Below are 14,818 nucleotides of genomic sequence, written 5' to 3'. Positions count from 1 at the left end.
GGTCACGTCGACGCTGAATGCGGCTGCAGCGGCACGCCGGCAGACGGTTTGGACCCCAGAAATCGTTTCACACTGTCCAAGTTTTAGTCTTAGCTACAGTTAAACTTGGGGCCAAATGAAGCTTAGGGGCACTTGGTGAAACTGGCATGGATGTACTGCAAAATAAAGGGCCTTTTTGGGAAGCTCCTGTACAGCACTAATGTATGTGAGGCGCAATCACCTTATATCTCCTCTTAGCCGGAAGCTGTACAGGCATGCAGATTTGAAAAAGTAGGTGCAGGAGCTTTCCCGCTTATGACGTTTAATCAGCGATTTGAGAAATCAGTGATCGGTGTGCGCTGTGCGGGCGATAACTGGTGCGACTGACGAATGCGCTCCAGTGTAGTATGAGATCATATCTCTTCAAAGGATATATAAGAATCCATGTGCATCGTCGCAGCAAAAAAAGAACACTACACTACCATCTCAATCATACGAACCTCACGGGGTCACAAAAAATATTTATGTCATCCAGAATTTCTATCACCCGAAATGAACAAAATTCAAATGCAGGATTCACGGAGATTTGTTTTCATCTGACAGAGTTAGTTACGGCCGGCCACTACCGCTGATTCACAGCTTGGGTGCTGTACTGGTTGTACACCGTGGCTCACTGCTCACAGTGCGCACCGCGCGATTGGCGACTGCGACGTCGATGCTGTTGGGGCCGCTCACTATTTGCGTAGCACACTGTTCAACTAGTGATCCCGGCGGCGACAATGTACAAGAGGCAAATATACTTAGTGCTCGAGGGTACAACTGCAGCTCACGTGTTCGTATCATCCGCTGTAGGGCAGGGGGTAACATCCGAATTTCTGCCAACTGTACACAATGCACTCTGGCCAGGGCACTTTACGAATTCGTACCAACCGGGATTGTCTCATCGAGATTCTACTGTGTGAGCAAGCAGCCTCACTTGTACATGGCCATGCAATGTTACCCACAACAGATCCCAGCTGAAAGCTGGTTCCACTAAAGAGGTTTGACAGTGCCTCTGCTGTTCACAAGCCTCTGAGCACCTACCAAATGACAACAGCAAAAAATGCATCACGAAGGTCACACACTCGCACTGTCAGGGCTGTATTGCTAGTGCATGCCCTGCAATTGAGTATTACGTAACATGGCTCAAAAAAGCCTCACTTTGGATAATGCTGGATAAAGGCAGAAGGAAAATGTCAGGTTTTCCAAATGTACAATCTGACATTTTACCTTACAGGAGTAAGACAACAGATAAAATAAAAAAGTCGATAAAAATACAAGCTGTGGTGTAGCTGACTTCACCACAGTCTGACAAGCGGATTGCGTTTCACACACCTCTATACATGTGAACATAAACTTTTGTACTTCCGATGCCTACTTAAGTCTCAGAAAAAGGACAGAACATGATGTAAATAAGTAGTCCTACCATTGGGATTAATGCTGTCATCTACAGGATTCCGCAGCACACTCAGAGCAGTGGCTGGGGCCAGTTCTCGGAACTGGTAGCCAAGAAGGAACAGGAAGCGGCGCTTGAAGTCCTTCCAAAGTTCAGGCAGCCACTGAGCACCTTCCTGGAGACACTTTAGCATGATGCACGAGTGCTCCCCTGTCAGGTCATTCTGGCCATCAAAGATGGTTGACAGGAGGAAGGAAAAGGAACAGCTGGTAAGGGCAAAGTCATGCTCTGAAGGTAACGATGATGTCCAGAAACAAGATTAAACAAGCTCACAAGAGGCCTACAGCAAACAGAAGAAACCTGCAGCCAAATCATGTCAAAAGAATGTAAAGGCTAAACTTAATGCACATGTTTTGTAAATGAATTGTACACCTTATGTAAATAACATTGCAGCTATGGCTTGTACAGCATTAGACATTATTCAATTCATTGCACATAAGGAAACTGCAAGAGCTGATTATTGTCAAATTCTTAGTGTCTCTTTCTAAGAGCATAATAAAAATTTCAAGTACATTCAACAAGAGCACCCTTAAACAAGAAAATCCACCAATTGCTGGTGGTTCCGTCTGAAAGTTATTTGGCTCAAACAAAGTCAACTGACAAAGTATTTGGAAAACAGCGATGCATCGAACATCACCGAGTTTGATCACTTTATGCACTACTACGCGAACAATCACAGCAATCTTACGATAATTCAAACTCGGAAGATTCATACTTTCAGTTAATTCAAATGAACTGCAATATATTTTGGTGACTGGGTATAATTTCAATGCATTTTAAAGGTACTTAGTTTGTGCCACGGTTTCTCTTAAATATGCTTAGTCGAAACTTTTTGTCTTGCTCCAACGTAAAAGAGCGGCAGCTGAGGTCAGATACGCCGGGCTTGTGGCACCACATGAGTTTAAAATTCCCCCCAATCATTTACCTCGGACACAGTGAGACGGGGGGGGGGGGGGGGGGGGGGGGCCTTGTCAAGGTACGAATGGCACTCAAATCAATCGCATGCGCCCGACAACCATATAGTTTCGTTTTCTTAACTTCGCTATGTCAGCCTGCGGTGATAGTGGCCAACAACAACGCATCAGCAAGCCAAGCAAAGCTGCACACCGTTCCGAACTCTGACTGGCATGTCGCTGGTCTTTGTGCTTTCATGCAATAGCATTTGGAGTGCTATGAAGGCAAAAACTTTCTGGCATCAGCATCTGTGTGAGGCCTGCAACTGCCAACAGTCCCCCTCTTTTCACTCCCCTTGCAGGGCAAAGGAGGGAGACGCTGGACTATGAATGACTCGGCAAAAATGAATAAAGATCACGAATAGAAATGGAACAAGAATAAAATCAGAGTTACAAAGAACAGAACTGGAATATACAATTAAAACTGGAAAAGAACCTGATCTAGAATAGAATCACAACTGAAATAGATTGGTGAGTGGATGACAATAGAGTCACAATTGGAAAAAATCGATGAGTGAAAACAAAATGCTATCGCACTTCCTCCGCATCATTCCAGCAGATCACCCCCATGCTTTTAAAAGGTGTACCGCCGTTCAGGCATAAATGTACGTTCCCCTTACTTCCGTCTGCGTGGTTCTTCCTGTGTGCCGAAAATGCAGGCTTATCACAAGCTGCTCATAGTCTGTGTGGCAGGCAAAGCCATCCTCACACAAATGCCGCCACTTGTGAGAAGACTCCACCATTACAGCGTTACACCTGTGAAAGAGGCCCCGGAAGGCCTTGTTATTTTGTAGTGGTTCTGCTTTGGTATTCCCGACAGTTGCTACGTATTATAGTGTGACGGAATTGTGAAAACCACCACTGCCAAACAGTTAGCTGCCACTCAAAAACAGATGACCGTTGCCTATTTTTTCATCAGTCAAATTTGCTGTGATGCTTGGAAAGTTTTTTTTTTTGAAGTCATTCAACGATTCCACGATCAAGTAATTTAGATGTTTGTTCCAGTTCATAGAAATCCAAATTAGTGTTTTTAACCTATTTAGAAACCAGTGCGCTACTAGTAGCTTTTCTTTTTAACCACACAAGCAGTTGGAAGACGGCTAGGTGGGTAAACATATCAATGCTTTCCACCCATATTGTACCTTATGCTTGTTGGTGCAATCTTTGCACAGAAAAAAAGGTCCCAAAATACTTTTTGCATGCAGATATATCTATAAAGCAAAAAGCATAAAGTCTGGAATTGTATCAAGTGCACTCCTGATAATTCAAACAATAATTGCTGGTCCCTTGAAGTCTGAATTAGTGAGTGTCTACAGTAATAAACAACACAGTGATTAAACCACACAAAACTTGCAATCCCAAAATAATCGAACAGTGCCTTTATGATACTTACAGGGGTCTGTCTAAGATACACTGGAATGTATCCTGCTTTTTTCCAAAACCTGGAAAACAGACATCAGACCAGCATTCAATGCTCACATCAATATGCAATGTGTGATATCACTGTACTATGAAGGGCTAAAGCAACAATTCAACAAGCATTCAGTGAACATAAAAACAACTGAAAAAGAGAAAAATATGTTGGCCTCTCGAGATGAAAAGAAAAGAAACATAAATACTGAAATTCCTATCTAAATTTGTTTGAAATCCTCATCTTGCTACTATTGATTGTAACATTACACCGCATGAAGACAGAGACAAAAGAACTGAAATTGATGGGACACAGTACTTTGTTTCTTCTGTCTGTGTCTTCTTACATTGCAGTCTTCACAACTGAGCATACACCAACTACTATATGCTGTTGCATATAAGCAGACTCCAAATATAAGTCAACCTCCTAACTCGCAGCCCTAGCTGGCAAAAAAAAAAAAATTTGGCTCCAAATACATACAAGTCGACTTATGCTCCCTTGCCCCACCAGACTCTTTTTTTTATATAGTTTCCCGCAAAATGGCTTCTCAGCGCATGTGCAATATAATGCAGTAAATGAGAAACGATGTGATCATAAGGCCGGTAGTCAGAAGCAAATGGAGATCAAATGCGTAAAACAGCGCTCCATCCTTCCATCCACATTCATATGCAACTAGAGTTAAACCAAACAACCAACAGTCCTGTAGTTTTAGATTCCGGTGAGCCGCATTTATGCTCCGGAGTTTACTGGATGTTTGCTCTCGTGCAGTCTATTGTTGGTCTGGGAAAGCAAGCGCCAGTGCAGGCAAGTCAAGTGAATGGTCTGCAATTCGAATTTTTGTTAGCAGAACTAATTTGCAAGTGATTTTACAATTTTTTTTTTCTTAAACACACAGCTATATACATCCTGCTGGGAGTGAGCATGGGCGGGTACTACCCCTAGGCTCGGGTGAAACTATCTTAAACCCTATATACAGGCCGGCTCCATGTATAGGTCGACCGTCCAATTTCAGATGGCCTTTCTTGTGAAATAAAAAAAAGAAAGTCAACTTATATGCAGCAACATACGGGAACGTTCTAACATTCTTGATTGTTCATAAAATAGCGTGCACTGTACTTATTTGCAAAGTTATTGCAGACAGTCAAATAACAGAAAAGACAAGTGCAACAAAACTGAAGGACAGAGTGAAAATTGGATGACACGGTGTCTCCAATTTGCGCACTCACTTCAACAGGTCTGCCGTCAGACCATAGGACACGCCAAGGTAGTCTAGCTGCTCGGGACGCTTCTCGCTCAGCTTGAGCAGAAGTGGTGGCAAGGCCTTGCGGGGCTCCAGGCGCTCAGTGTTTGCTCCCTCTCCCTCCCCATTCTTCTCGCTGGCCAACGGAACGCTGTCCAGCTCCTCCTCTGGCTTCTCCTCCAGGCTCGGGATGTGGCCCAAGTAGTACTCTGTGAGCAGCTCCAGGGCACGCAGGCCATAACCCATCTGCACATGTTCTGCCTCTCACTCATTCACATTACAGCACACAGCATCGCAGCAGACACACAGCTCATCAGCATTTACCACGAGGACAAATAGTATACGTTTTGAATTTGAACCTCATTCCTGCTAGACAAAGCTAAAGCCAAGCTAGTACCGAACATAGGCCATGAGCCAGAGAGCTATATTAACAACTGCTGAGTCAAGTGGGACGTGTTGATTAATTCCAACATATATGATTTGATTTGGATGATTGTACCAAAGGAGAAGTTACTCCCAGGATTCACCTACACAGTCAGTAACATTATAATAAAGCATTCAATATAAGTGTATGCAAATGATCTTGGAAAAAAGGAGTCAAATGACCCATTCATAAAATTTACAGATCACTGAAGCAGACTGCACTGTTAATTAAAAGGAAAACTAACCCGAACACATGCTAATACTGTAGCAAAACTATATACTACTGCAATTTTGTGACCTGTGTTAGAATATACAGACATAATTTGCTAACCCTACCAGCAGTATTTAATAAATTAATGAATTCTGAAAAAACACAGTCTTGCTACAAAATTCATTTTCTCAAGACACAAGAGAAGAAAGTCCATTACGCACTTCCATGCCAAGGCCCATCCCTCAGAGCTTGTCACGCAAAGATAAAGAGTGGATGAATGTTTCTGTACTAGTTACATACAAGTAAATTAAATATGAGTGCCAATCTGTCACTCCCATATTTTTATGCACCTTTGTTGGATGTGTTCAAATATTCCTTCCTCAACTAGACTGGAACAAGCTCAACACAAGCATATTTCCCAACATAAACTTTGCTACAGCCTTTGAAAGAAATCTGAAGTCATTGCTTGAGTGGCCAATATTTGTGAAATAGGTGAGGTCTTTCTTTTCTGCCTATTATCCATTTTATCAGTTTGTTATTCTCCATTCTGCAACAATCTGAAAATGCCCAGTAAGTACCAAGATAAGAAATAAATTATATAAATGAATCTGGAACACACATGTTGTAATTCATAAGCATTAACAACAAGCAGTAAGAACTCACCCTTTGGTACTCCGGATGAGTGGCGATCCTTACTACACGAGCACCAGCTAGGCCAGCAAATTCTTCATCTTGAAACTGCACAATAAAAAGAAACAGTAATGATACCTGGACATGTTTCACAAGTTAACAAGAAAACTTTTTGACTAAAATCCCCCACAACAAGAACCTGTAGGCATTTATAGATATGTATGTAGGCAAAATTAATCAGCTTTCTCTCTGCGACGAACCAACACGTGCCATCCAGAAAGTGTGAATGCTCCTGCTGCAGGGTCCCCTTCTTCTGGGTACTCTATACAGGCTAGTGTGTTACGCTAATCACCTGCACTGCCAGACAACCACTAATCAGCAGTTATTGCTGAGCACCATTTCCAGGGTACAACCTCGTTTCGTTCTGTGCTGCACAGCTTGATTGGTACCAAACTAGAAGTAGTAGCTTTACCATTCATTTGGTCTTCCTTTTTTTTTCTGTTCTTCCAAAGGACACAAGTGCTTGTTTGTTACTGTGCAAATAACAGCCAGTAACAGCTTTGAAATAACAGTATCATGCACTACATGTACATAACACAATAGTGAAAAAGCGAAAGGAATGAATACACAGTAGAGATGAAATCGACTGCATAATGTTCACGCACAAAAAAAAAATTAATAACCTGACATACCTGCTGTGACACAGTCCAGGGAATAAGATCACCGTGGGCCCTCCTTCCACGAGAAAAGCTGTCGGAAACACTGGACTTGGATATGCCACCTTCAAAGCAAACCTAGCATGAGAAAAAATATATAAATATATACTATGGGGAGAGGAAATATTCAACAATTAGAATATCAATTAAATACTTTGTCATTCAATTTTTACTCGTTTGAGAATTTGGGCACATGTACAGTGCACAAATCGTAACCAAACGCTTACATTGTCAAACCCCTCGCCACTGGGTACACACCTGTTCCCTGTACACCTGTCCTGCAGTGCAGGAGTTCCAACTTCAAAAATTATTTTCTCGCTTTCAACAAAAATTACCTTGACAAAAATTTCAGAACTGAAACGCAATAAACTGCTCTACATAACCTGCTATTGTTTGTATTTTGGTTTGGACCACCTCAGGGTGAAATTAACGAATATTTTTGGCTCAAAATGCACTTTTTTGCAACTTGAGTATTTTTTTTGCACCGATGTACGCAGTTTCATCACCTGTAACATTGGTTATAGGTTCTAGACATCTAGAGAAGCAAAACAGCTATTCCGAATTTCCGAGAGCAAGTTGACATTTAAAACAAAAAACAACAAAAATGGTACATTTTCATATTTGCTTTCAATTTTTTTTTAACATTTATGCCTTATAAAGCTGCATGCTCCAAATTATATCGAAAGCCAGGATCTGTGCAAATGTCAATAAAAAATTGTGAAGTGTTTTCTAAAAATTTGAATTTTTTTATGAATTATTGAGCAGTACCTGGTTTCTCGCCTTTTCCAAATATTCAAACTGTACTCGCGTCACGAATAAATTTTCGAGAAAAATATTTGCGGTTTTGATTACGCACTTTAGGATAAGTTTCCGTGAATTTTTTTGAACAAATTGAAGAGGTTCAAGCACGTCTGGAGCGTTTGGCGTGGAATGACCCACATGTATAGCGTCAACTGAACCAGCTTTGTTAGTAACCTGTAGTGGAAGTTGTCATTGAGGGTTTGGCTTTGCTTGTATCCAAGCTGTGAGTGCTAAAACATCTTTTTGCAGCTTTGTGATATTTGTGTTACTAGACAAGCTCTTTTTTTTTTTTCATTCTGTCAGCACATGTTGAAACATTGTTTCCATTAATTGCAAAGATGTCCCAGCTACTTTTCATACCCTGCAGGCATAGTTGGCAATCCCAAGGTTTCAACCACATAAAGGGACTTGTGAAGTTTTCCCATAGCTCACACCACCTGTGAAATCCAGAGCAACACTCTATGCCTCAGGGCTCTATGTGGGATACAAATACTGGAGTCAGCAATCTCCACTCAGAAAATGCATCTTTGCAGACAAACTACCCATTTTCTTTTCCTTCCATTTTCCCTAGACACACCATTCAGAGCATGCCACACTGCTTCCACCAAAACCCCAAATCTGCAGTAACTTTCTGGCAACGTTACTGCCAGCAATTGCATCTCCCATGTTCATATCATGCATAGTAGCATGGTAGAGTGTTCCAAATGTATAAAATTTTGCACGCCGTACACAACAGACAGAACACACTTCAGTCAGGGAATTCTAAGCATTTTTCACATGCCAAATTCAGCCATGATGATATCATCGAGCTTCTACAGTGCCAAGTTCTCAAAGCAGATGCAGGGTATCTTAGCTGAGACTACACAGCTTGCTTTTCATCTCAAATTCAGCTGTCATCCACATGGCCTGCTATGTTACAAAAAGGACAGAACATGTCAGCCAGCACCCCTATCCCAGTATGCATCTCACAATAGTCGTGGTACCTGCAGTACGCAGAGAACTTGCGGGAGGGCCTTGGAGTTTGGGTCCACCGGTGCCAGCAGCACAAAGAGATGGTGTGCAGGCGCATCTGAGAGCATCTGCAGATCGTTTGGCGAGTTTTTATAGTGCGAGGCCACGTACAACGACACCACCTGCTGCAGAAAGGCCTCCGAGGCCTTATGGTAGCTGAACAGGGTGTCCCGGTTAACATAGAACGTGCTCACAAGTCAAGGCCAACAACAGTGATGAAATTAGCACAATCTGCCATTCCAATATATTAGTAAATAAGCTAAGGGAAAAGGTCGCAGCACTCGCTAGCATGATTACACAAAATGGCCCATTTTATACAATCCAGGCAACTTGTGGACCAGTAATGCTATCTAGTATGTTCCAAAAGAACTTTTGGGAATCTGCTTTTCGCTAACCCGCGAGAGGCGCCCAACACTCTCTCTCTCTCTCTCGTGACCCACTACAACTGCACTCCCCCTCCGGCCTCCTTCGGGCGACTCCCAGCGGATGTGGCAGAACGCACCAGTGCCAGCTTCACAGGCCACCCCATTCCCCTCCCCTCCCTTGAGGTACGGGGTGCGGAGGTAGTCAATGGAGCTACTCGACAACAAAGTGAACACCCAAAGTTGAAGCATGCACTGCAAAGGATATAGCTGGCAGTCCTGTGGTGGAGGGCAACCAGAAGCTGGTGGCACAGATGCATCCAGGCATAGCAGCTGGTTCAGCCATTTCTCAACAGGGTCCCCAGGCTTGTATCTGATGGACTCACTGAGTGACACCTCATGCAGAGTTCTCCCTGGAAGACAGAAACCCAGAGGCACTCCATTGGCATTTCCATGCACGACATACTCAACCTCAGAAGACACTGCCTCAGGCAAACTCAAATGCGGAACTGTCACATCTCTTCCATGTCCTGAAAACAGCACCACACTACGAACAAAAAAAATCAAAAAGAAATGTAGCGGCATAAAGAGTTAACAGCAACAATAAGCTGTGTCCTTGCAATGTGAATAGTTTGCCAACTTTCTCTAATGAATTCTTCCAGAAAATAAAAATCTTGAAATATATGCTACATATTTAACCTGGAGAAAAATGTGGCATTTTTGCAAAATCGATTCAGATAAAACATGAAAAAAAGTTTTAAATAAAACAGAACACAGTTTGCCACATGCATCTGTTAATATTTATTGCAATAAGTAAAACTTGTCAAGAGAGCTTCAATTCAAGTATCACAAAGAAATTATAATTTCCTTTTATGAGTTGAGACGAATACATGCCTGATTACATGTCTAACCAATCACATCAGCAAGATATCCTGTACTCACCTCCTACAGACTTGCTCTTCTCATTAGATGCAATGGCAGACTGTTGCCGCAGCTGCTGAATTAACTTCAAAGACAAAGACCTTCCCGTGCCTTCATATCTAATAATGAAAACGTCAATCAACAATGAGGTCAACAAGGAGAGTGCAACAAGACCATTACAAATGCTTTAGACGGCTGCCTTCTCAGCCTCAAGATGCGCAGGTCACTTGACAATTTTTGAAAATTCAACTCTCGGAAGATAAGTACGAGAAGAAGCTTAGCTTCAACACCCTCGAGCAAGTGCCAGGTCAGTCTTTAATCCTGGTTTGGTACCAGTCCTTCAATGTTAGAGCCAAGAAGCCTATCATTCCAGCTTCAGCATCTCCTTGCTTATAAAACCACCTGCCATAAAGGAAAGCCATCTATTTTCTGCTGGAGTGTTATTCACGATACCGTTTCCTTGGACCCAGCAGCTCCCTTTCAAGACTTTAGCACGTCTGACCTCATGAAGCAACAGTTCTAAAAATGCAGTTCTGCTTCCCTGTAGCCTAAAAGCAAGTACAGTCGAACCTCGATATAAGAAACCTCAATGTAACGAAACGAAACAAAGTAATGCCCTTCGTTAGTTTCCCAACATCTGCCCTATTGAAAACCGTGAATTTTTTTTCGCAATTTAACAAAGCAATTTTATACCACACTTTCAATTTAAAGAATTCCTTGCGCATCGCATGCCATACCAGGAGACTCCTAAACAAGCAGATGAAGATGAAAGCTATAGCCAAGATAGACAGTGATTTGCATGCCCCCTTTTAGCACAAATGTAGCTGGCGGCCTTGAACCTGTAGAGCAGAACAGGAGCAGAAAGTACAGGTGCACCTAGCCATTAGTGTAGTGCGGCAAAGCCTGACAGCTGCCATTGGTACGGTTCTAGGTGCGTTTTCTTGGCTCGGCTGCTTTCAGCTGAAGAAGTTCACAATGCTTGTTTGGACCTTTTCCCTCTCAATATGTCACCAAGTAGTCCCCTTTTGAACGGCATCATTATCGTTGGGAGTCTGCTGGCAGGCATCAGTCGTTAGCGTGTTTGCTTCATCCGCCGCGACTTGAGAAAGTGCAAGCATGGACCTGACCCGTAACGTATTGTATATAATGCATTGTGGCTGGGACATTTTTTAAATTTGTGTCATCGCGAAACTCTGGTCAACCGTAATTGTATCATCGAGGTTCTATTGCATTTACAAGGAGCCATATACCAGGAGTGTTCCAGGAATCTGTCACTTTATCTGAACTGCTGGAAAATAGGAACCTCAACTTAACAAAACTCGCGATTTAATGAAGTTTTCGGCTGCAAGCATGACTGTTATGTAAAGGTATCCTTTCAGCTACCCGCGTTTTTGTGCCAAGTGTGAGGCACTCTAGGGCAATCTGAGGAGACTGAACGTTCCAATGGGCAACGTCTCCTGCATCGCGTGCCCTGAAGGCTCCCAAACTGAACGGCAATCTATCAAAATCACTCTTGAAATTTTTAGGCCACTGGCCTTATGAAACAGTGGCAGAGAAAGAAGCACTCAAATCAGTAACTAAGGCAGAGCAATTGCCATTGCTCAACTGCAATTAGCTGTAGGGCTAAAAATTGGAGGGGACACTTAATCCCCACCTTAAGGATATGAAGCGATAGCGTTAATGAGTTAATGCCCATTGGTCATTCTCTGTTTTACATTCATATGTCCCAAGGAGTCCTCATACACTCCTTGCACAATGGTGCAGTAGTTAAGGGATGCGCCACTGCCCTGCGATGACAGGCGCTGCCACCGATGAGTCTTGTGCAACCCAAGTTGCTCTTCCTGAGCAACATCCCACGATCAACCGTATACACCAACACGGGATTTTCTGCGTAACAGGACCTTTAACACTATCGCGTTAATACCACCTGTACATTCACACCATCGCCCCCTAGAAAATGAGTACGAGAGACCAAAGCCTACCCTCACGAACACCCCACGTTTACCTCTTCACGAATATGCTTAACAGTGCTAGTGCAGCAAGCAGCTGCCCAAGGTGGAGAAGCCGACCCATCTCCATGCACAAAAAGTGATCGCGGGACCGCCATCAGAAGCGCCACGTGCAGGAGCATCGTGCTGTTTGATATATCGAACGCACCGCCGAATAGGATTTCAGTAAATGTAAACAAAAGTACTTTTTCATGGGATTTTTCAGGGGGGTTCCAACTATTTGCTATGAACAATAATTCAATATAAGCAGGTTCTATATAACTGGGACCGGCTTTACAAAATTTTCATTGTAATTTAAGGACTGCCCCTTTCCAAATAATGAAACCACAAAGCATGATAGTAACATTCAAAATTAAACAATCCTCTATATGTGATGGCTGCTTTGCAAGTTTTGCGTTATAAGGGTTGTTTCAATATTGTGGATGCCTTGCTTGGTAATGTGCAGCCAATTATGAAGCTTTTCTCAAACATTTGATCGATGGGTCCAATGATGTACCTGCCATAATAATAAAGAGAAATTGAGGGCAGAGCAGCAAAAATGCAATTTCGGACCAGTAAGCGGCGTGCATGAAAATTTCTGTAACCATGTAACTTTTTCTGTAACCATCTTTTTTTTTTTGAAAGTGTGACCATTTCTTCACCAAAAAAAATTCACTGAATACCCTGTCGTTGAGAGTAAATGTAAGCATGAACCACTGCAGGAAAGGCTCAGCATATTATAGGACAAGTCATAGATACTCATATAAACAGGGACAGCTTTTTGCGGCTAAGCAGTGGAAGGTACAAACGCTCTCTTATCACGCACTCACGTGCGAGAGACACAGGCAGAGAAGCTGGTGGCGCAAGCTTGCAGCTTCCAGCAGATAGCCGCAGAAAGCTGTCCCCAAGCATAGTCGCACTAGTCTTTGGGGAGTGCCCCCATCAGCCACTATTATTTCCGAAGCTTTCCTTAATGAGCAGCAGTGCGCTCAGCTTTCTTTGCCGCTCTTTATGTATGGCGGCCCTCGCGACTAGAGCTGGTTACTGGCCGTACTGATAGATGACGCCGCAAGCCCTGCCGCCAGCATGCGCATTATGTAATGATGGCAACTCATGCGATGCTTTCACCTCGCTCATCTAGTGCTACATGTGCACCTCTCGGGCTGCAGGGCAGAACTTAAGCTCCTCCTTCGCGCCACACGCTGGCTTTTATCAACATGGGACCATGAAGACGCTGCTGTTAACGCGTGCACTGCTTCGGCGGCAGCGCAGCGTGCAGGCACCAGGGGCAGGTGAACTGAGAGTTCCGCTGATGTTCATTTAGGTTCGGCTCAGTGTTTCCCACTGTTCTAGCACCAAGTTAACTCCCGGTGCGCCAACAACAGGGAGCTAAAAGTATTTCACGATTAAAAGAAAAACCACTAACCATGGGTACCTGCACTTGGATGTGCAAGTCTGTCAAACTTCTGAGGATGCACAACTAGGGAAACACCATTCCCACCTCAAACACGTTTCCAATCATGTAAAGGACATCCTATTTATCAACCCACCCATTTATCGTTGATGACAGGAACACCAGGTAGGGCCCAAGCAGTTTCTGTACCACGGGAAGAGGAATAGCAGCCGCCTCGTCGACCACCAGAAGCTCAGCTTGCCCCAGCAGGTGTGCGTCCGATGGATGCACGTACTGGACCACTTGCCGGTGGTCCTCATGAGACACCGTCACACGCACCACTGCCTTGTTCAGTTCCGGATTAGTTGACTGCACCACTTCATAGTCTTGGTGCTCCTGAGCCACAGGATGCACAGCATGTGGTGTGAATGGTCGTAGAGGCCCAGCCTCACAACTATGCTCAGCATAGAGCAACACAGCTCCCTCAACAAAATTCTGTCTTGTGGGATCAAACAGAATGCAAGGGGGGGGAAGCTCTACAAAATAATGCTAGCATTGCTTCCACTACGTATAAGCATCAAGCGAGTGGCATGTCAAAAGATCCCCACGTGCCGTTTTAAGAACTGAATATGAATTCTGAAGATTTCAAATTTAGCAAGAAAGAGCTTTAAAGAAGTTAGCATACTGCACATATTTCATAGGAATAATCCTCCACATGCCTTGACAATCTTTACCAGAACTAGTAATGTCATAAACGTTGTCAGCAGGCTATATCTCACCTCATACTTGAGGGCATCGAAACCCTTTAGGACAAATTCAAACAGTGTCTTCAAGTTTTCTGGGCTGGGTGCAGTGACAAAGATGTTGGAGTAACCAAAGGCGACGGCTGCAGCCACAGCCAGGCCCAGTGCAGCAGACTTTCCCCGACCTCGGGCTGCCGTGACCGCCACTGTGGTTCGAAACGTTTTCTCGGTGATGGCATCAACAAACTTCAGCACTGCCTGTGCCTGGTCGCACGTGCTGCAGCAGCTGATGAGCACTCCTAGAGGCTGTGTGTCCTGCAGGGAGTTCTTCAGCTCTGCCAGCTCCTGAGCCTCTGGGTCCTACAAGACACAAGGTTATAAGGTGCACTTTTCAGTAATACTTTAAGGCCACTCAGGTTAAAGTTGATCCTTACACACTGTGAAGGAAAGAAAATAAAAACAAAAAACAATCATCCCAAAAAGAACCTAAGGAATCAATCGTTAAAGGAACAATAAATGCAAATCTACCATTCTCTCTCTT

General features: G+C 43.6%; 1 protein-coding gene across 1 annotated transcript in view; it reads right to left on the bottom strand.

Moving 5' to 3' along the window:
- Positions 1-14,818, bottom strand: part of l(1)G0020 (RNA cytidine acetyltransferase l(1)G0020) — a 29,698-nt gene that overhangs the window by 3,583 nt on the left and 11,297 nt on the right. The window contains exons 6-15 of the mRNA XM_077662381.1: positions 14,314-14,637; positions 13,692-13,930; positions 10,175-10,272; positions 9,501-9,645; positions 8,843-9,056; positions 7,035-7,136; positions 6,376-6,450; positions 5,065-5,324; positions 3,821-3,869; positions 1,445-1,637 (exon numbers count right to left, since the gene is read on the bottom strand). Coding sequence (XP_077518507.1) covers positions 1,445-1,637; positions 3,821-3,869; positions 5,065-5,324; positions 6,376-6,450; positions 7,035-7,136; positions 8,843-9,056; positions 9,501-9,645; positions 10,175-10,272; positions 13,692-13,930; positions 14,314-14,637 — 1,699 coding nt within the window. The remainder of the gene's footprint in view (positions 1-1,444; positions 1,638-3,820; positions 3,870-5,064; positions 5,325-6,375; positions 6,451-7,034; positions 7,137-8,842; positions 9,057-9,500; positions 9,646-10,174; positions 10,273-13,691; positions 13,931-14,313; positions 14,638-14,818) is intronic.

The sequence above is a fragment of the Amblyomma americanum genome, chromosome 4 (genome assembly GCF_052857255.1).
Source record: "Amblyomma americanum isolate KBUSLIRL-KWMA chromosome 4, ASM5285725v1, whole genome shotgun sequence".
Classification (NCBI taxonomy): Eukaryota; Metazoa; Arthropoda; class Arachnida; order Ixodida; family Ixodidae; genus Amblyomma; species Amblyomma americanum.
Note: the sequence above shows the minus strand (reverse complement) of the source record. Positions and strands in the feature narration are given on the sequence as shown.